The 22407-nt window shown below is 44.4% G+C and overlaps 1 protein-coding gene across 1 annotated transcript in view; it reads left to right on the top strand.

Annotated features, from left to right (window-relative positions):
* JAG2 (jagged 2) overlaps positions 1-22407 on the top strand; it is a 62907-nt gene that overhangs the window by 3736 nt on the left and 36764 nt on the right. The window contains exons 3-4 of the mRNA XM_019551163.1: positions 11559-11813; positions 13963-14023. Of these exons, the coding sequence (XP_019406708.1) occupies positions 11559-11813; positions 13963-14023 (316 nt within the window). The remainder of the gene's footprint in view (positions 1-11558; positions 11814-13962; positions 14024-22407) is intronic.

Here is a 22407-nt window from a genome sequence, read left to right as displayed (position 1 = left end):
ACTCCTGGCGGTGCTCGGGGGAACAGGGACTCCCCCAGTGCCTGCTGATCCCCCCCTGACTAGTTTATAACAGGCCACAAGATCTCCCCTCAGCCTTCTCTTTTGGAGGCTGAACAGGTTCGGGTCCTGTAGCCTCTCCTCGTAGGGCCTGCCCTGTTGTCCCCTGATCATGCGAGTGGCCTCCTCTGGACCCTCTCCATGCTGTCGACATCCCTCTTGAAGTGCGGCACCCACAACTGGACGCAGTACTCCAGCTGCGGCCTGACCAGTGCCCCATAGAGGGAGAGGATCACCTCTTTGGACATCGTAGCGAGGGGCACGGCCTCCACCGAGCCGCCTGTATTAGCGGTGCTCCCTGCCACTCATGCACAGCCCCTGCGCTCACCGGTCACAGGAGGGAAGCTCCGCGTGCTAGAGCCGGCTGCCCTCCCCACTGGGGCTGCGCTGCTGGTGCGGAAGCCAACGGCACCTTTCCCTGCGGGGTGGGGAAGGCAGCCAGCTTCTCTCTAGTGCTGCGTAGCCTCAGCGGGGAAGGCAGCCTGCTCCAGTGTGCAGGGCTTCCTTCCCATGGCTGTAAACACAGCCAGCCGGAGCCACGTAGCAGGTCCACAGAGGCAGCGGCAGCCCCGTGCACAAGCTGCACCCTGGCCGAGATGAAACCTGGATGAAAGTATTTAGTAGGCTGTATTTTGCCTGCCCCGGTTCTCAACGGGGGACCCATGGCCCCTTTGGGTTCTGAGAAACCAAAGGTCCTCAGGCATGGGCGTTGCTGGGGCTGCCACCAACAGTTGGAACTGCCCCACGTACCTTGGGCACGGCCAGACCAGGAAATGCAGGCATGAGCCTGCACTCCTGCCTGTACTAGGGTTAGCTGGTAAACCTAATGCAGGCAGGAATCCCTAGTCTTCCTGCAGTCGTTCCCAATCTGACATCACACAGCATCTCCCAGAAAGAGGCACCCAAGGCAGGTGAAACTGTCCTGCCTGCTTTCTGCTTCCAGGATCGGAGTGGAGAATGGGGGAGAGAGCAGTGGACTGGGAAGGTTGTGTACTCTTGTGCTGGCCTGAGGATGGCTCTCTGGATCTCTCCCCCACAGCTGGTCCCTGGGTTGCCTGGCTTTCAGGGGCAGGATGTGCAGCAGAGCAGCGGCAGCTGGAGGAAGAAGGGAAGTGTGTCTCTGAAGAGTGATCTAGGGGCATGGGGTGTGGGAGCCAGTTTTAAGCCCTGAATGCTGCAGCCCTGGCTAGTGCCAAGCGCAGGATGGCTCCTGTGGCGAGGTCGCAGCAGGGCTTCTGAAAAGTGGCCGCCTCTCTCACAGATTTCTAGAGATTTCATATATTTCTAGAGTTGGAAGGGACCTGGTAGGTGGTCGGGTCCGACCCCATTTTGATTTAAAGCCCGTAATGGGATTGAGGGCTCCTAAGGGGAGGAGTTCCTAGGATACAAGGCAGCTCCAGAAGACCTACAGTACTGAGCATGCTTTTCCCTTCACGCTGCATTGTCTAATTTTTTCAGAAATGCAGCTGAAAACTATGGCTGGTATCACCTGGAAGAGAGAGAGAGTGCATGTAGCGCAGGGAGGCAGGGTAGTTTGCACATTGTCACCAGTGATTGTAAAAAAACAGTGAAGCCAGGCAGGACTGTCCCCACTTGCAGACATGGGGCCCTGATCTTCAGACAGTAGAAGCTCAGCGTTTCTGAAAATCAGGTTTCTGTTGTAAAGTGTCTCGGCTGAACCCCACAAAAACTGGAGCAGCTAGAACAGCGGCGCCCAACCTTCTGGCCATGAGTTGGGTGAGTGGCACAGGGCTGGTTCACGGGCAGGGTCAGTCTGCGTGATGGATCTAATGTGGTGGTGGTCCATAAGGCTACCCTGAACACCAGCCTGAGCCTGTGCGCCAGATCTGACACTTGGGGTCACGTGATCCGGCACATGGGTTTATGTGGTCTGGCCCGCAGGCTTTCCTGCGTGGCTCTAGGGGCATTAACTGCCTCTGGGAGCAATTAACACTACCACTGCTCTCCCCCTGATAAATTCCCAGACCTGTGGGGAACCCCATGGGCCAGATGTGATCTGCAGGTCAGGGATGCTCTACTTCTAGCCCACAATACTGATTCTCAGTTGTAGCTCTCCTGGGTTTCATGCATTGAGGGTTGTACGTGGGGCACGTCTCCCTTGCATGGCTCCTTCTGCTCCCATTCACAGATGGTGCTGCTTGATTCAAAGAAGCAATAGAAAAGTGCCTTGAGTCTTAAATGATTGAGAAACCATTGCTGTAAAGCTCCATACCGGGATACCCAAATTGCATAGCACTGTATGCCAAATCCACTTCAAGGTGGAAAGCGTAGACCTGCCAGTGTGTGTGGAGATCTAGCCTGCTGAGGGGAGTGATGCACATGTATTTAATTGTTAGACCTGCTTAAGAGTGAATTTTTAAACCTGAGCTGATGAAAAACAGTCGTAATGGTTGGTGAACACTCTTCAGACATATTACATGCTAAAGGTTTGTTATAACATTTCAACTGTTTTTATTCAGTGGCAAGGCTTTAAAACACAAGTCCATTTTTATATAAGCTTTGTGAAGGGATGATTATTTATTTATTTTTTTAAGAAGGTAGGCCTTGAGGGATTGGCTAGCGTTTTAAAAACATAGGAATTATTTTATTGTAATAAACGTAATTACTTGAGAACTAAGTAAATGGACAAGAAATATTTCTATAGGGCTTTTATGGTTTGCCACCTACAGTACCTGTGGAAATCCACAGAAGTGTCAAATTATGGGCTGAGTCTCTAGAGAAGGTTCTGATGTAAAGGTGCATACATGTAATTTTACTCATTACTGAGAGTATTTTTAATGTCAGGTGAGAATGTGCTGTTGGACCAAAACTGTTCCTCAAATTGAAAGAGCTCCTCCCTCCAGGACTTGGCAAGACACTAGGTAAACTAAGCACGTGATCTTTAAGGTGTACATTGTTTTATTCCACTTTGGCAAGTCTGTGCTAGGGATTCCTTTCTGTTGCACTGCAGTTTTTTGAGTGTTAGCTTTATTAGATCTCTAGGGAAAAGTCTCTTAAAAAAAACAAAAGACCAGTGTTAAAGGGCATTTGGTATTTGGATTCCTCATAGCCTATGCTTGCATGTGGGTCTCTGAAAAGATATTAAGACACAACCTTGTCCCTACTACAGAAGGAGTGAATTCAACCCCCTTAGTCCAGGTAAAAGTTCTGGACAGGGAATGTAGGGAAGAGTACTAAAGAGATGTCTGCAAGGACACAGGAAAGTGAATCTGGGATTTCTTTCTTGTGTGCTGGAGAGAAAAGGGCCTGTGCCCAAGATATTGAAGGAAGCGTGTATGGGAAGATGAGCTCTACACCAGGTGCTGCATATAGTGGGTCAACCTGAGGTTCAAGTTCTGTGTGTTTTACCTCTATTGGGAATCTCTGCATCGGTTTATGAGGCTGGATAGCTCATGTCATTTGAAATTCTCCCTTGGATTTTGCAGAAGTCTTTTTTACTTCCACTAGGAACAAGGGTTGCACTGGTTGTAGAGTGATTTAGAGCCCTAAACCTACCAGACATTTTTCTTACACTCTTTATCTCTTTTTCCCCAATATTTCCTCTCAAACTTTTTTGCACAATATTCTTGTTTAAAAGTAGCAATATCTCCAAAGAACTGCTCTGAGTGGAATTCTTCGATGTGTGATGGAGATGGCAGAAAGGGGGAGAGCAAATTGTCTAGACCCCGAACTATTGCAAGGGGCTGATTATTCTGACAGAATAGACCCTGCTGGCTCCTTTCTAAGTTTGTTACCTGAATTGGAGATGCTTTCTTCCCATAATAAAGGGAAGGGAGGCTCATTATAAAGCAGTATAGTAAGCAGGTTAGTGTCATCTTGGGTAAAGTAGTCTTCAGCATGGCTACTAGGCAGCCTGTTGCCTGAATGCTGGGATAGTGCCTTTCTCTTCCCTGCAATCTCTAGTTAACTAATGTCTTTTCATGGCTTTTTGAAAGGATGGATTGAAGGGAACTGGACACAACCAGCTTTCTTGCTTTGATAGAATAGCAGCAGAGCATCCAAATGAACAGCAGATATATGGGGATCTGTTTCTTTGCAGTGCCAATGCTACCTTTTTGGGAACGGGCAAAGATTTTGTGGGGAGGGGGTGATGTGATCTCTTTTTGGACCTATTGCATTGTTGGGAGAGATCTTGGACAACCTTTCAGGCAAAGAGTACTTTTCCTTAGCTCAGGCTTTGCATGCTTCTCTCAAACCTAAGTAGCAAGTGTTTTTTATTTACATCGGGAGGATCACACGGTGTTGTCTGATTAAAGTAGTGATTCTCAGCCAGGATGTTGTGGCACCTGGGGGTGCCTTGAGATCCTTTCAAGGGTACTATGAGGTGCCATACAACATTAGCAGGCCAATATGATTCACCTGATAAATCCAGAGATTGCAAACAGGATTCTGTAGTGTTAAAAGCATTCTGCCCTTTTTGTGGTCTTTCATAGTTCTTTTGTAACAGGACAATTGCTCTATTATTTTTCTGTAGTGAACAAACAAGTGGAAACCAAGAACTGGCATGTTCCAAGAGTACCTTGGGTCTGTCCAAGGATGCCTTGTGAGCCACTGATCTAAAGGAATGGGATAGGATAGTAAATCAGGAGCAAAGAGACCATATCAGGAGTAGCTAAGAGATGAGAGAAATGCAGTAGAAAGGATAACCTGATTAGTGGAAGAGCAAAACCAATCAAGGGGGAAAAGTGTTTTTATCACCTGTGGAGTGCAGAGAGATTAGCAGAGATCACAGGAAGATTGTAATGAGCTTTAAAGTCAGTGTCTGGGCTTAGTCCCTGGTGTTTAACATCCAGTAAGGTTCGGAATATTTGTTTCCTGTGTCTGTCTTCTGATGGTGTTTTGTAAGTTTCCCTTGAGCACGAGCAATTTGAGGTCACTTTAGTAAATGAAGATCTGGCCAAAAGCAGATATGCTGGTGAGCATGGACCATGTTCTCCTGATGTGTGGCTTTTTTTTGGTAGCTAGAATCTGGCACAGCTACCATCATAGATACAGGTATGTCTGAAATCTCTTCAGAGATTTCCTAAGGTTCAGAAGGATTGTGGGATTAATTCTTTCAGAAGAAACACTGATCATTAGCTGCTGCCATACATTCCTCTGCTACTGTCCCTTATTTCCAGAAAAACAGGCATGTTGGAGAAGGTGAAAATACTAAATTTTGAGCATTTTAGTGAGATTCTGAGAGTCTGGAAGAGGAGGCTGGCTTAGCAGAACCTGACAGCAGTCATCATCTTCAACTACATTTAACAGCACCTTTTTGAAAATACGCGGGATTCAGCAGCAACATTAATTTGATCCCAAAGTAGTACCTGACCATGTTAGCATTTCTATGCTGCAGCTGTGAAGGCTGATATGCCACCTTTTTCCCCCCCCTCCCTCATCTTGCTCTCTCCCTTCCTGATCCTGAATCAGTTGCTTAGCTTGTTGATGAAGGTTAAGCAGTCTCTTGCAGGCAGGCACTGGAGGAAAACTTTCCAAGAACAAAATTTCTGCACATTGAATAAACTACTTCTGCAATTAGAGGAAATTTTTAAGGTAAAACTTCAGCTCCCAAAGGGCAGTGTTCTGGATGGAAATGCTTGCATTCTGTTGTAGAAATAAACCATGGTTTTAGTGCCTTAACTGGATCTGTTGAATGTTGAAGCCTGCAGATGTCAGTAAGATTTCATTATCTAAGTGGCTCCTAGATTCTGATTGTTGTATACAAAAAGATAAAAAGAATTAGAGGATTTTTAAAATGAGTATATAACAGTAGGCATTGCAATCTTAATTTGTAAGGACTTAGTTGATTTGCCCATACCTGGAAAATGATTATTGATGTTTATTGGCTCAAGATGGTCAAAGCCATCACGAGAGTCAGGCCATAGACTTGCATGTTCCTCTTTGTGGAAAAGTGTCATTTTATTGAGCTGAAGTGTAAATGGTCTAGGGTTTTGGATTCAAAAACCTTTTAGCACTTGTTTTTAAGCTTTTCTTGCAATGGTAATACAAGTTAGCCTACTTTGTACGTTAGTTTTTAGTGCATCATTACCTGGCCTTCTGGAGAGTTTGAGTGGCCTCTGCGCTACTGCAACTAGTCATTTGCTACAGTCCAATCGTAAAATAACAGGAAAAAAACTGGGAAGGATCTTAGAAGGTCATTTGGTCCAACTGCTCCACAATTATCCCAGTCTAAACAATGTCAGACAAATGTGACTAGCTGATTGCTCTTCTGCTTTCTCTCATAATTTTCCATATTTCTTCTTGTCTTCCTAGGCCTTTATGCAGGTCACCTTTCTCTTTGTTTACGTGTAGACTTTTGTTTCTGTCCCCCATGAACCCATTTTTAAAGCCCTTCTTGCTAGATTAGGGTATTAGAGCAAAGTAAACTAAGGACTTGGAGCAGTGGTTCTCAATCTTCTTTAGACTCGAGGCACCCCTTGGAAAATGGCCCATCTTAGTTGTCACTCCATCTTTCCATAATCCAAAAAAAAGCAGCAATTTTCTGTTGCAAAGAACTTGGAAGACCACAACAGGTCAGAATGGTTTTTAACGCTGTGGATTCCTATTTGAAATGTCTTGGTTTATCTTTATGAATCATGTTTGCACACCTACAACACCCTTGAAAGGATCTCAAAGAGGAACCCTAGTTGAGTCACTGACTGAGGCATTTATGACATTTAAAAAAAACAGGAATGGACCAAAAGAGCCAAATACCTCTATCCAGTTCCCAGTGAACAAAACAAAATTGGTTTGCATGGGGTACTGAAACCTTATTAGGGTAACTTTTTTGTTTTGTTTTAATCCTGGCTTGATTTTTGGATTTGAAGTGGAACCCTTTATTTGAAATGCTATATTCCACTACTTGATGCCCTCCACACCCCGTCCTTCCCTCCTCTTTCTCTTCCCCGCCCCCAATTCACGTGGAATTTTCTGTTCCTCTTAGTCTTTATTTTAAACATGAATATTCTTTTTTTTAATAATAGCAAGAGTGTCCTTTATTTGGTAACATTAGCACTTCCTTACGATTTGTAGAGTTCCTATTTAGTATACTTAACCACTTCAGGAATTGCTCATAACCTTTTTACTAGCTGAAGAATATTTGCAACATTATGTAAATTTCAGTAAATAACCTAGGAAAGTTCTCATAGTACCACATTATCAGCTTTCCATTTGAAGATGTTTAAGTTGCTCTTTTAACTCCTTTTTCAGTGAAAATATTCACTATGAAAATTTTCCTATTTCAGTTTTTAAACCTAGAAGTTTTTTAAATATGGAATTTTTAGGTGTTGGGGTTCCCCCCCCCCATAAACATGTGTATAATAGTATGTATGTAATCATGTAGTATTGGATTGTAGGAGTAGGGGAAATGAAGCCTAATATTCATTTGTCATTGCCTGAGGCTGTAGGTGCAGAGCAAATGCACAGCCACTTGTGCTGCCTTTGGAAGCATTTGTCAGCAATGGAAATGTAAGTCTACTTACAGAACAAGCCCAGTGTTGGCAGTTCCTTAATCTTGTGTCGTATAACAGTCTTCACGTGAGACTATTTAATGTTTAATGTCTTCGTTCACCCTGGTTGCCACCTGTCATACCACTCCATTTTGAGGGTGGCACTATATCAAGTGTGTGAGAGCTACACAATGAGCTATTTGTTTAATTGTACTGAAAAAAATGAACGAGGTATAGAATAACCAATATATCATCATAAATGATCACAGGTGAACTCTAGGCTTATTTAGTAACAGATACCCAGTCTAGGTTTTGTACTAAAATGTCCTATTTTCAACTTTGGAAGAGGGCAACAGCTGGTGGGTGAGCTTGGTACATAAATAAAATAAAATATATTGAAGAGTACATGTGTGTTAGAAGTGAGAGGTTCCTTAGTAATTTTACAGCTAACAAACTGAGCAGGTTGGTTTTGCCATCTTAAATATGCTCAAAGTCTTATTCCAATATTTTAGGTACAGGATTTATGCAGACTTTGCCATTTTTTATAAGAGCAAAAAGGAACTAGAGCCTGTCATTAAGATGGATTTGTTGGTTGTCATTGTGTGGGTGTGGTGTGTTTTGCTGCCTTGAAAAATAAGCCATTTCCTATAGATTATGCTCCAGGTTTTAATATTTCCTTTTGTTGTTTTTATTTTTTTTCAAACTGATGAGCTTTACAAGGCAAGAAAAAAAATAAGTTTGCTGGCAGCCCTTCAGGATTTAATAACCTTAAGGATTTTTATAGTAAAAGTTGTTTGATTTAAAAGAAAAATAGAAGTTATTTTATATGGGAGGGGGGTGTTTCCATATAATCACAGAAAACTAGATCTGGAAAGAATCTCGGAAGGTCAGCCAGTTCAGCGCCCTGTGCAAGGCAGGAACTTCCCCATCTAGACTGTGTGTGTATGTCTTAACCTTCACTTAACTTTCTGTGATAGATTTACCCTGAGGTTTGTTGAATATCTATCCCAGTACTTACCCAGTTACAAAAACCTTAAGGATTTTTTTTTAGGTTGTTGTTATAAAAGGGGACAGTGAACAACTGATGTGTGCCCATATGAGATGGAACAAGTTGTAAGGGGTTGAAATTATTCTTGAAGACTCTCACATCCTGCCCTCCGTCTTCTCTTCTCCAGACTGAATAGTTCCAGTTCCTCCAACCTTTCTGCATATGGTTTCTAGACCTCTGCTTGTATTTGCTGCCTCCCTTTGCACTGTCTTCAGTTCGTCCCATATTTTTCTTCAAGTGCCGTGCCCAAAACTGAACACACAACTCTACTTGAGGCCTCCCCAGTGCTGAGAGGAATGGAAGAATTGTTTCCCAAGACGTGCATACAACACTCCTGTTAACTAACTGTGATAGACTATTAGGTTTTCTGGTTCTGTCTTCTACTGTAGGCTTCTATTTAGCTTTCATTCCACTATAACCCCAGGGTCATTTCCTATAGTATTGCAGTTGTTCCCTGTTTTGTAGCAAGTCTTTCCCCATTTTGTATTGGTGCATTTCATTGTTCCATCCGAAGTGCTACATGTTTTTGCCCTTGTCCTTACTGAATTTCATCTGATTTGTTTGACCATATTTCCAACTTATCAAGGTCACTTTGAATCCTAATCCTCCCAAGTGTCTGCTATCCCATCCTGCTATGCAGCTAAGTGGCCTCAATTCTGCCCTCTCAGTCACTAACGAAGATATTGAACTGAACTAGCCCCAGGACACACACCCATTGGGAGCCTCATCCTTGTGATCGTATGAAAATAGGGCTGGAACAGACCTCACAAGGTCAACTAGTCCAGCCACCTGCTTGAGGCAGGATCATCCCTGATTAAACTATCCAACCAAGTATCTGTTTTACCTGCTTTTGAAAATTCCCAAGGGTGGTGATTTCCACAGTTTCTGTAGGTAGCCTGTTCCAGTGCTTGGCCACCCTTGTATAGTCAGAAAGCTCTTCCTAGTCTCCAGTCTAAATTTCTCCTGCTGCAGCTTGAGGCCATTGCACCTAGTCCTGACCTCCATGGCCACAGAGAAGTCCCATTTCCACCCTCTCTGTCATCACCCTCCAGGTATTTTGAGGGTTGTTATCAAATATCGCTCCCCCCCCCCAGTCTTTTCTTTGCCAGATTAAATAGCCATAGCTCTTTCAGCCTTCCTCCTAAGTCTTGCTTCCCAGGCCCATATTTGTTTTTGTTGCTCTGCTGTGGTCTCTTTCCAAACTGCCCACATCCTTCCTGAAGTCTGGAGCCCAAAACTAGGCACAGTACCCAGGTGAGACCTCATCAGTGCTGAACAGAAGAGAAGAATCACTTCCCTTGACTTGCAAAAGAGACTGCAGTTAATACAACCCAGGATACTGTTGGCTTTTTTGCAACAAGAGCACACTGACTCATATTCAGCATGTGGTCCACCATGGTCTTCCTCTGCAACACTGAAGCCTAGCCAGTTATCCCCCAGTCTGTATTTGTACATGTAATTATTTTATCCCCGGTGCAGAAATTTGCACTTCCTCTTGAGCTCTCAAAAGATTATAGCCAATGGCTCAAATTACTTCTGCTAATTCCTAGGGTGTAATCCTTCTAGCTTTTTTGACTTGGAAGCTTGTAGCTTCTCCAAGTAATCCCTAAGCATTACTCTAGGCCAGTAGTGCTCAACCTTTTTCCCTGGGGGGCTGGATGGGCAGTACCTGGTCCGACTGTGGGTCAAATGGTGATTTGGAGCTTGGCCCTGCAGGGGAGGAAAAGGAGCCTCACCCTTCCCTGTGAGTTGGGACAGGGGGTGCAGAAAGACGTGACCTGGTGGGAGGAGGGATTGAAGGTGGCATGGCTCAACCTCATGGGGGGAGGTAGGGAGTGTGGCTTGGCCGCAGTGTGGCGCAGTGCAGGTGGGGGAGAAGGAAAAAGGGCTTGACCCAGCCCCATGGGGCAGAAAGAGGCCTGACTCAGCCCACAGGGGAAAAGGTGTGTGGCCATGCTTCACAGAGAGGCATGGCCCAACCCCACACTGACCTCGCCAGGAAAAGTGGGTATGGCCCAGCCTCAACGCCGCCCTACCTGGCACGTGGGGATTGGGGTTTGGGAGTTTGGCAGGGAGTGGGTGGCCACATTAATGGCCACTGTTCTTCCACCACCAAATTTCCCAAGTTGTGGGCCAACTATGAGCCTCCTTCCTGTTTGTCTCCTTCTCTATCTTTTTCTTTCAAATGCACTCGTCCATCTGATAGCTGCCCCTATTTGTGAAAACTGAAGTAAAATAAGTATTAAATACCTTAGCCTTCTCCAATGTATCCGTAATTAGGTTGCCTTCTACATTCAAGGATCTATGGTTTCTCTGGTCTTTCTCCTTTCTTCTGACATACTTGCAGAATCCCTTTTTTATTGCCTATTTATGTTCCTTGCTAGCTGCATCTTGACCTTCCTAACTTTGTCCCTTTGTGCCTAGGGGATATGCTTAAACTCTTCCCTAGTACAGAGTTTCCACTTCTTACAGGATTTCATTTTGCATTTTAGCTCATTGAAAAGATTGCCTTCTAGCCAGGGTGATCTCCTCTTGCACTTCCCAGTCTTCTGTTGCATTGATACCTCCTCCCAGTAAGAAGCTGAGCCAACTAGTCGTGCACTTAGCATAGTGCCAGCTAGACTTACTTCCTTAGCTTGCTCATGAGAATCTCATGAGTGATTGTCAAAAATCTTGCTAAAATTGTGGTATACTGGAGAAAATGTATATGAAATATATACATTGTATTATACTCTTCCCACCACTTCATGAAAACCATTGCATAGACATAGAAGGTTATTACATGGATTAAACTTGACTTTCTCTTTACAACTCACATGAGCTGATCTTTATCACTTCATCTTCCACATGCTTAAAAATTGCAATGTCTTTTGGTGGTGTGCTCTAGTATCTTTCTGGGTATCAAAGTTACTTTTAGATAAAGTTAGCGTTTGTTCAATATCAAGCTTGTAATATTAAAGTGTGGGGTTTTTTTGTTTTGTTTCTTTTTTTTTTTTGAATAGGTGAAGATCTGCTAATAGAGAGAGTGGCGCATGCTGGTATGATCAATCCAGAAGATCGATGGACGACAGTACATTTTAATGGTCCCGTTGCCCATTTTGAAGTACAGATAAGAGTGAAATGCGATGAAAATTATTACAGCGCACTATGCAATAAATTTTGTGGCCCTCGTGATGACTTTGTTGGTCACTACACATGTGACCAAAATGGAAACAAAGCCTGCATGGAAGGTTGGATGGGAGAAGAGTGTAAGCAAGGTAATGGATTTTTTTTTTTGTCTTACAACTAGAAAACCTGTTGCTCAGGGGGTGTTTATATATAGTGCCCCAAATTTAATCCTGCTGCACAATACAGGACCAAGTGAAAAATGCTTAGTTATTTTTTATATGTCTTAATGTCTTGCACCAAAGGACTGCTTAGAATTAGTGTGTGTTTTTTCAAGGAGGGGTAGGCAACCTCTTTCTGGCTGCAACCCAAAATGATTCACCCTAAGTCAAAGGCAGGCAGGGTTGGTGGATGCTAGGACCTGGCCACCTCTGAGGCTTTTCTTTATGGCAGCACGGGGAGAACACCCACAGCCAGGCCCCCCTGCTGCCAAAGCACCAGGTTCACGAGACAGATGTAGTGGTGCTGTAGGTCATGAGCCATAACTTGTGCATGCTGTACAGAAGGGGTCAACAAGTCTACCAAACTAAGTGGCTTTCAGTTCAACTACTAGTATTTAATGCTGTTCGAAGAGGTTCCTTTCAGAGTTCAACGTGTTTTAAAAGTATACCGTTTAAAGTTTTTAAAATGCAGATTCGCAGATTCTCTCCTCTTAAAGGAGAAAGCCATGGAAAATGTGGGTTTCCCTGTGTAGGCTAGCAATCCACCAGCCTGCAAGGATCTTCTTGGGGCTAGGGGGAGTGGAGGAAGGGTGATCGGAAGCAAGGGGTGCCACATGTGTTTGCCAGCCACATGCAGGTGCATACGCATACAGCTAGGTAGTGTGGTGGCAGCAGCCCTGACAGCAGGATGTAGGTAAGGCTATGTGGGGGATTGGAGGGCCAGTGCTTGGGGACTGTGCGTGTGGCGGCGGGGTAGATGCCTCCCAGAGCTTGAGCTTGGTATCTGGGCACTGGGGCTGTGGGAGGGGGGTGCCTGCCTCCAGTAAGGGAATGAGGTGGGGGGACCCTTTGGGAGCTGTGGGGAGCTGCGTGGCCAGGCCAGTGGCTCCGGGGCTGGTGCTTATGCAATGCTACCCGGGGGGTGGGGAGGGGAAGCCAGGCAGCCTGGCATGACACAGGCACCCCAGCCACAGGCCTCTCCTCCTGCCTCCAGCTCACTCCGGGGCTAGACTCGCTGTGTTGCTGCCTGCACAAATTGCAGCTACTGTGCTCCATCCCGGTTTGGATGGGGGCAGCTGAGGGCTGGGCAGGGAGTTGCAGGTTGGGAGAGGGACGCTAGCAGGGTTGGGGCAGCTGTGGCACAGGAGTAAGAAGTACCAGGGGAGGTGGGGGGCTGCGGGTCGGGAGTGAGGGGCACCAGCATATCAGGGCTGCTCAGTGCCACAAAACAGGGCAGGGGGCAGCCACAGCTGGACCTGCATCCTGGTGACAGGGGGAACTCTGATTTTCCATGATTTAAAAAAAACCAACCAACCAAACAAAATCAAACCCCAAGATCTATAGATATTTAGAATTTTATTTTATTATAATGACTGAGGCACTGGTAGGCTTCCAAATTGCTTTAAAATTGTGAATGTTAATAAAAAGTTAAATTGAGATATAGATAGATATAATCTCGTTTCATTTTAATCACAGGGAAAAAGGTGGATTAGGGGTTTTAAATTGGAGAATTAGGAATTTTTATCAAAGAATTTGCAGTCTTTAAATGGAGAAAACCAGGATCCCAGCTCATTAATCTTCAAGCTTCAGCCTTGGGATTTTGCCTCCTGTCACTTCAATGAGTAAAATACACTTGACATTTGCGTGAGATTTCTTTTTAACGTAAGACAAAAGTGCTTGTAACAAAGCTTACATGATGAGACGGCATGAATTTAGAAGCATCTTCATTGAACTTTTAAAGCTTTTAAGATGCAGCAGTTTTTCTAGTAATGTGGAGGAGAGTTAGGGATTTAACTTTAGTGTGTGACCAGTTTCGAAAGTGGCTACACTCATGTAGAAATCAAATTGGTATAAGAATGTCATGAGTATTTTAGCACTTTGTTCAGCCTCGGACTACCTCAGGTTTATATATTATATGTATGGGGATGGGGGGAGACCAACCTTGTATTAGGAATGTGCAATGAATAATTACCCATTCTTAGACTGCTGTAATCACTAGACTGGGTGTTTGTGTTGCTATACTACCTGACATCCAACTGCCTGTACCAACTGAAGCCTAAACCTTTTTTTCTATTTACAGCTGTATGTAAACAAGGATGTAATTTGCTCCATGGGGGTTGCAGTGCCCCTGGGGAATGCAAGTAAGTATGTGTGCTTAGATTTTTTTTTTGCGTGTGTGTTGAGGGCAAACTTTTCTAGTATTTTCCATGTACTCTGTCTAATTGTTTAAAAATCACTGCTAAAAAAGCAGTCTTAAGACTTAGTGGAGCACTGTGGATGTGGAGTACATTCCATATGCCGGAAAAAATTATTTGCGTTACAGGCCCAGTCTCTCCAATCTCTTCCTGCTTCTGGGGTTTACATGATTGAAGGGCTTTGCAGCCGATACAGTTGGGATTAGATGGAGCACTTACAAGAACCCTCACCATATTTCATTTAAAGATCACCCTTGATAGCTGAAAATCTATTGGAACCTGTACAAACTAGTATCCCAGAGGTGTCTTGCCATCTTTTTTTTTTTCATAGGGTTCCAAAAAACACTTGGTCTTAAGCCTGGGCTACAGGGATTCTGCTGCTCTAACTATGGCAACAGAACGACAGCAGCAGAGGTCTCTGCATAGATGCAGCTACTTTCTGCTGCCGGAGTTCCACCAACACCTTAGTTGGCAGAAACAAAGCAGCATTTGCCACAGGGAGTGGGAGTCGATAAGTACTCCTGTACATAGAGGTGTACCAATATATCGTCCATATCGTATCGGCACCGATAAAATGAAAATTGGCATGATCAGCAGTTGACTGTTTTTGGGTGGTATAGCCAATAACGTCACCGATTTTTAAATGTTGCGAGCATGCACAAAGCCAGGAATGCAGCCCAACGGCCTGGAGAGCAGTGTTTAGCTGTTAAGTCTAGCGGGGAAGAGGTTTGGGGTGAGGGCAAATTGAAGGAGGGAGTGGGGCCAGGCCAAGGGCAGGTGCTGCCCAGCTAGGTGTGGGATGGAGCCTCGGGCGGCTCATCTGGGGGCATGGGGGAGGGGAGGGCAGTTCCTGGCCGCTGCACATATACACCTGGGGAGGCATGAGGAGCATATGCCACCATCATGTGTGTGGGGCGAGGGCAGGCTGCCCATTGTGGGCTCAGGGCTATGGGCTGTACTGGCCTCTTCCCAACACAGGGGTGGGCAGGAGCAGGGCGGCAGGAGCACTGGGAAGGGGGCCTATGGGAGGACTGGCAGAATTTTGGGGTGGCTGTAGGGGTGGCATAGCACCCCACCCAGCACCGCCACTGCTCTGACTCAGCCCCTCACCAAGAAGAGGCCAGCACAAGCCCTGCCCCTGACCCTGAAGTGGGCAGCCCGCCCCCACCCTGCACACAGATCTAGGGGGCATGCAGCAGTGGGGAGCCAACCCCCACAGCCTGCACCCCCTGGATGAGCTGCCCATGGCTGTGTCCCACACCCCTCCCCAACCCAGTTGGGCAGCACCTACCCCAGCCCCACTCCCTCTCACATCTTAGGGGCCTTGACCTGGCTCTTTCCCACTCACAAACTTACTGTCTGGATGCTTCTCTCCAAGTTGCAGGACTGCATATTGGCAATCCAAATTAGTATATGTGGCTGGTTATTAATTGGCCATCGGTATCAACCAAAAAATCTTTTATTAGTGCACCCCTACCTGTACAAAAATTCAGCTCCTGCTAGCAGAGAAGGTTTTAAAAGGAGGCCCAGGGCTCTAGTTTGGTAAATGTTGGTATTTGAACTGTTCAAGACCCAATGCTTGTGCATGCAGTAGAAAATGAGCAGGAAGGTTTGCATACTCAAACCACTGAGCATCCATAAAATAAGTAACTTTTGTGTAGTGTTTCTTTTTACTGTAACTTTTTGTATGGAGTCCAATGTCCCTAATTATGTGATTCTTGCCAACCTACCAGAGTTACTGAGCAACCCATTAGATGCACTGTAAATGTCTAAATAATGTAATACTTTGCATCTTTGACACCCAAGGAGTATTGGTTCAGTGAAGTCAGTTGCTGTCTTTGGGAATGTAACAGTACAGAACAAGCAGTCTCACTTCAAAAAAAGTTTTAAAAATCCCCTAAAAATGCTTCCCTGACACTGAATGTTTATGTTGTATGTAGAGAACATAATTTTGTTTATCATTTTGGTACAAGAACTTGTTTCTTGGAATTTAACAAGGCTTTTGATGCGGCCTCACAAGCAAGCTAAGTAGATATGAATTAGGTGAATGGACTGTAAGCTGGCTGGATCACTGGGCTCAACAGGTACTAATTGATGCCTTGATGTCTAGTTGTCAGCCGGTGTCAAGGGGAGTGCCCCAGGGGTTGGTCCTGGGACTGGTTTTGTTCAGTGTCTTCATCAGTACCATCTTCCAGGTCATGAAGTGCACCCTCAGCAAGTTTGCTGATGACACCAAGCTCAGCAAAATAGTAGATATACTGGAGGGGAAGGCTAGGATGCAGAGAGACCTCAACAAATTGGAGTATTGGACCAAAAGTAATCTCATGAGGTTCAATAAGGAGAAGTGCAAAGTGCAGAGCCTGTGGACTAGTACAAGCTGGGGACTGACTGGCAGCTCTGCAGAAAAGGACCTGGAGGTTAGAATGGACAATAAGCTGCCGTTCTTGTAAAGAAAGCTTACTTTCTTTAGCTTCTTCTAAGAAAGCATACTGGGCTGTGTTAGGAGTGTTGCCAGCGGATCAAGGGAAGTGATTTATTCCCCTCTATTCAGCACTGGTGAGGCCTCATTTGGAGTATTATGTTCAGTTTTAGGCCCCCCACCACAGAAAGGGTATGGACAAATTGGAAAGAGTCCAGTGGAGGGCAGTGAAAATGGTTTGGGGCCTGGGGAACATGACTTATCAGGAGAGGCTGGGGGAACTGGGTTTACTGAGAGGAGATTTGATAGCAGCCTTGAACTACCTGAAGGGGGGTTCGAAAGAGGCTGGAGCTGGACTGCTCTCAGTGGTGGCAGATGACAGAACAAGGAGCAATGGTCTCAAGTTGCAGCAAGGGAAATTTAGGTTAGATATTAGGAAAAACTGTCTCAATAGGAGGGAGTATAAAACACTGAAACCCAGAGGGGTTGTAGGATTTCCATCCTTGGAGGTTTTTAAGACCTGGCTAGACAAAGCCTTGGTTGGGATGATCTAGTTGGGACTGGTCCTGCTTTGAGCAGGAGGGTAGGGCTAGATGGCTGGTTGGACTAGATGGTTTCCTGCAGTCCCTTCCACCCCTCACTTGTATGATTGTGATTTACCATTAGCTCTTTACATTTTGGTTTTGTTAGATTTTCTACTGGATTAATATAAAATGTCTGCCCTTCTGTGTGGGCAAATGGCAGTCAGCCATAATAGAGAATTTCATTGTGTGAGAACCTTCAAAGGAAAACACTTAAAATTTTACTTGCTGAATTTTGGTTGAAGTAGGCACCTATTTAGAAATGTTGGGATATTCAAGAATACCCCAAGATCTGTTATGTGCAATAGTGGGATGTGACAAGGAACTGTTGAGAATTAGACAAATATGACAAGGTGCTACATTGCCAAAAAAAACCTAGATGATTGCTTTGATTAGTGCAAGTCTCTTCATCTTACTGAAAGCCTAAATGCTGCCAGGAATGCATGCTGCAGGAAAAAGCCATAAGAAAATAAAATGCAAAAGTTCAAAAGGGACTTTCTGATGGCTTGTGGGGAGTCTTAACCTTTTTTTTCTTATGACCTCTAAAGAGGTATCACTGTTGTGAACAAAGGTCTCCTTATTGTTAGGAGTCCGTATGGCCCTTTAATGTACCACGAGTGACCAACATTTCAGAAAAGTAGTTCTGTTTCATCTTTTAAGGGTTCTAGCTAAAGAGTCTTCCTGCTGCTTTTTTTTTTTTTTTTTTTTCATTTGAATGCATCCACTTTTAGAGTCTGAGGAGATTTTAAGCAGTGGCTTCCAGTCTGCTGGAAGAGAAGATAATGGCAAACCACTTGCAGTATCTTTTTAAAATACCATAATAGGTTGGGGAGAGGTGATCTGCTTGATTCTTGATGGATGAGAGAATATCTGTAGTTCTGAACTGGTGTCACCAAGTCATGAATGGTGTGTCTGTAAAAGATTTTTGGGTGGATCTGTAGGTAGTATACTGTGTTCCTAAAGCTTCCATTAATGCAGGAAGTTTTAAAGATACAATTTTCTAAACATGGCTTCTTGCTATTGTTAAGTATTGTAAGCCAAAATCGCATTTTGGTGCTTACGGAACCTATTGTGCATCTTGTAATACAGATCAGTATAAATTTGACTAGATACTTATACAAAATATTGCTAAAAGCATAGGTGCCGTTGGTCAGACCGCTGGCCCATCTAGCCCAGTACCATGTCTTCAACACTAGCAGTAGAAGATGCTTTAGAAAGGAAGCGTATGAACAGTGTATATCTAGTGTGATCTATTCCCTGTCACATCCTCTCTGGCATCCAACAGCATTGGTTTGGAGACTGCTTATTTTTAATTACACACTTTCAGAACAAACTTCTTGATCTTTCATGCAAGAGGCTGTTTTAGATGTACTTGGGGAAAACTGCAGGAGCCTGGGTCCTGACCAAAGAGGTTCCTTGAATATCCCTGTTGTAGTCTTATGTTAGTTAATAATTTAGAGTAATTCCTTGCACTGGATATCGCAGAAAAGATGTCCCTTAGACTCTTCTGTGTTCGGTCAATTTAGCCAATAACTATTTACATTTTTAGATGTATCTTTTGGTAGCAGTGGCAAAATTGTCTTTTTCAATATGCTGGATAGTGTCTTTTTTCAGAAATCGTCTTCATCTTTGTGTGGTTGGCAGTATAGAAAAAGTTTTTTTTGAACTGCTTTAAGCACCTCCAAAGAACTTTGTTACCTTTGGTCTGATTATTTTACTATTGAGTTTGTTGAGGAAAAAGTAACAATTAGTAACTTGCTCAGGTGAGATGTGATTAACAGTTTGGGGAGAGTGATTCTTTTAGTGACAAATCTACTGTCAGGCATCCAGTGTCAGACATTTTGGGTAACATTTCTTGGCCACTAGGCTTTTATTTTGAGACAGGGGAAGGGGAAGGTGCTGAGGGTTGGGTCCTTTTTCGTTTTGTTTGCTTAAACTTTGGGGCTGTTTCAGACTTTCATAAATGTATTATTCTTGCTATAGCATGCGTGCATTAAATCTAACCAGCATCACTGGTTAACTTTTCTGTTACTGGGCTTTGTGCAGTTTAGAGAACCTGAATGAGAAAAGAGATGGACAAATCCAAGTAACTAGCTCTTTTAAATGCTCTTTTTTCCCCCTCATAGTTAAAAGGCTATCACTATTGATACATATGTCATCAAATTGTCGGTACCCTTAATTTCTTTTCGTTGTGGTATGGGTTTGGCAAAATTTCAAGTACGTTTAGTATCTGAGGCCATGTATAGACATTCAGATTTTCCTGGGAGTCGCTGTTGTCCCAGGAGTGTTCAGGATTTTTGTCCCACAGCAAATATGGTCACTCAAAGAGAAAATAATCTGGGAACAGCCAGGGTTAAAAAAGCTGTTGGGAGAGTTTCTTCTGGGAGAGTACATGTCTATACAGCTTCTCTTCTGAGAGAACCACAGCACAGTCCTCCAGCATCCCGGGTGCTTTGCACCCATCTTCCTCAAAGAGAGCATGTAAAACACGCCCTCTTCAGAATCCCAGGTTGTGCTTCAGGATTTCATAGCTTTCATAGACATTAGGGCTAGAAGGGACCTTGCAAGACCATTGGATCCAGGCCCCTGCCCCAGGGCAGGAAGCCTGCTGGGGTCAAATGATCCCAGCAAGATTAGCATCCAAGTGAGTTTTTTAAAGGTGTCCAGAATAGCACCACTTCTGGGGGGAGTCTATTCCAGACTCTGGGGGCTCTGACGGTAAAGAAGTTTTTTCTTATATCCAGCCTAAAACAGTCTTCCCGGAGTTTGTGACCATTAGACCTTGTTTTCCCTTGGGGTGCCCTGGTAAACAGATGTTTCCCAGTTCCTGGTGCACGCCTCTTATATACTTATAGGCTACCACCATGTCCCCCCTGAGCCTTTGCTTCTCCAGGCTGAAGAGATGCAGCGTGACTCAGTCTGAGCAGTCTGGGTCACTAGTCACGGCTGCCCCGTGCTTTGCTGCCTTCTGTCAACAGGCAGCCCGAGGGAGCCTGCAGAGTACACTGAGATGTGTGCATGGCAGTCCCCCTGGCTGCGCAGCCTCAGCACCGCAATCCATCTGCTTTCCGGGGGCTCAGTATTCAAATGTCTGTTCAGGCATCTCCAGGTAAGTTTTTTTTTTTGTTGGGTTTTTTTCCTACCAGGGGAGAGAACCCGGAAGAATTCTCCCAGGTCATTTGAACAAGTGTATGCAGCCTAAACCCTCTTTGCTGGTCTGGTGGTAGTCTTAAAGTCTGCATGCTTTCTTCATGTTTTTTAATTAAGTTGGTTTTTTTTGTTTTGTTTTTTTACAAAATATATTTTGCTTGAAAAATAAAGGACTGACTCGCAGCATTTAACATATTGTGAAATTAAAATGATACATTTGGAACACCAGGGGTAGGTATACATAAAAGTTTGCATTTCTAAGTAACCCTTTTTGTATATATTGTTTAAAATATATTCTTTTCTGTGTAAGCTTTTTGTAGCTGGCTTCTCATAAAATTTACCTAAGCATTAGATATCTTTGGAGATCTTTGAAATTATACAGGAAAAGATCACTGACACCTTGATATTTTTGCATCCAGATGTTTCCGGGGGGCTGGCTATACCAGTTTATGGAGGACTACTAAAGGTAGCAAAACTTCTTTTGACATATTCAGCATCTGTGGTGTCTGCCTTCAGAAAGGCAGCCAGAAGATATCAAATGCTTTCCGCTGACTCTACTCATAGCTTTTTGCTATCCTGGGTCTCGGACAACAAAAAAACTAAACTCCCAAAAGCTTTGAGGTCAGATGGACATTGCTAAATTGCAAAACAGCTGAAGCTTATCTACTGCAAGATTAGAATCAGTACCTTATCAGCCAGTTTCAGACATCTGTAAGAGTGCCTCAGACTTCTTGGCTGGTTAGGAGGAAATAGTTCAAAACAATTTGAAAGTAGTTTTACACTATTTGTAGTATGCACATAGCATTAGGTTTCAACCAGGAGGATCGCAGGTCTCTTGGTAGAAACCACAAATTTCCAGGTGTTCCCACAGTTTGTCTTGGAACAAAAATGGCTGTTCCAGGAGAAAAATAACCCACCCAGTAGACATTGCTCCAGAAGAATGAGTTCCTGTATACTTCCTTGCTATTTGACTCCTGGGCACCATCCAATGGGAAACAAGCCGTAATGTTGTTTTGCATGTAATGTAGAACATTTCTGTGGGTCACTTGTATGGTGCCTTACATTTTTAATATGTGGCCAGGGACAACAGTCAGCTGATTGTTGGCCTGGGCCCAAGGATGCAGCAGGGGACTAAAGGTTTTCCCTCACCAGGGACTTTAAACCCTGTGCCTGGCAGCTCTGGCCGGGCTACTGCGCATGGGGTTTTGACAATTAGCTGAATGTCGGCTCCAGCCCAGATGCTGCCAGGTCTGAAACCTGAGGCTGTCTGGGCTGGTACCAACAATTTGCTGTTTGTTGGCCTTGTGTGTGAGGCTGTGGTATCTGGCTTTCAACTTGCCAGTGCAAGGGAAGCCTAAGATGATAATCTGCACTAGCAAGTAGTAATGGCATGAATGAACTGAGATTTTTCCTGATCCCAAAATCACACCTTCTGCCATACACATGTGGTAAGGCAGGAGGCACAACTTTGTGAGGAGTTCAGTTCACACTGCACCATTAAATGAATGTGTACCAGGGTCCTAATTTATATTCGAGCATTATATCAATTGGAATAGCTTGTCTTGTCCCACCAGGACTCTGCCTGCTCCCCGATATACAGTCACTAAAGTGGGGCAGCTACATAATAGGCACCAGTCACCTTTTTTTAGGAAATAGTGCTGTGCAAAATAGTTGTAAAAAGCATCCACTCACTCTGGCTGAGCTGCCTTGCAGTTATTATTCAAGTAGGAAGTGGAGGTTTGGAGTCCTCTAAGAAGTCCCTGTTGATGAGTCACCAGAAGTGGAGTACGTGTGGAAAATCACTTTGAATGAAAGGTACATTAACATTGTGTGCCAGCTGCGGTTCTTAGATGTGTTGTCCACGTTTTATTCCATTTCTGATGCATTCATTCCTTGCTGCTCCAGGGACTTGCAACTTCTGGATTCTCTATTGGGGACTGAAATCAGACCATTCACCTGGTCCATGGCATAAGGGCAGAACAAGTCCCAATGGATGCTACTGGCTATGAGAATCCACTCTTGCTCTGCATGGCGCATATGTGCACCAGAAATGGCATATGTATGAGCAGTGCATCTCAAGGAGCCTTTTGCTGTTAGGTAACTTGCTCTCCTTTTCTCAAGTGGTGATTTAAAATAAGTCTTAAAACACAATGAGGAAAGTAGCCTTCAAGTGACTCCAC

This window comes from Crocodylus porosus, unplaced genomic scaffold, assembly GCF_001723895.1.
Source record: "Crocodylus porosus isolate Cpor-Errol unplaced genomic scaffold, CroPor_comp1, whole genome shotgun sequence".
Lineage (NCBI taxonomy): Eukaryota > Metazoa > Chordata > Crocodylia > Crocodylidae > Crocodylus > Crocodylus porosus.
The sequence above is the reverse complement of the archived record's forward strand: the minus strand, read 5'-3'. Positions and strand labels throughout refer to the sequence as shown.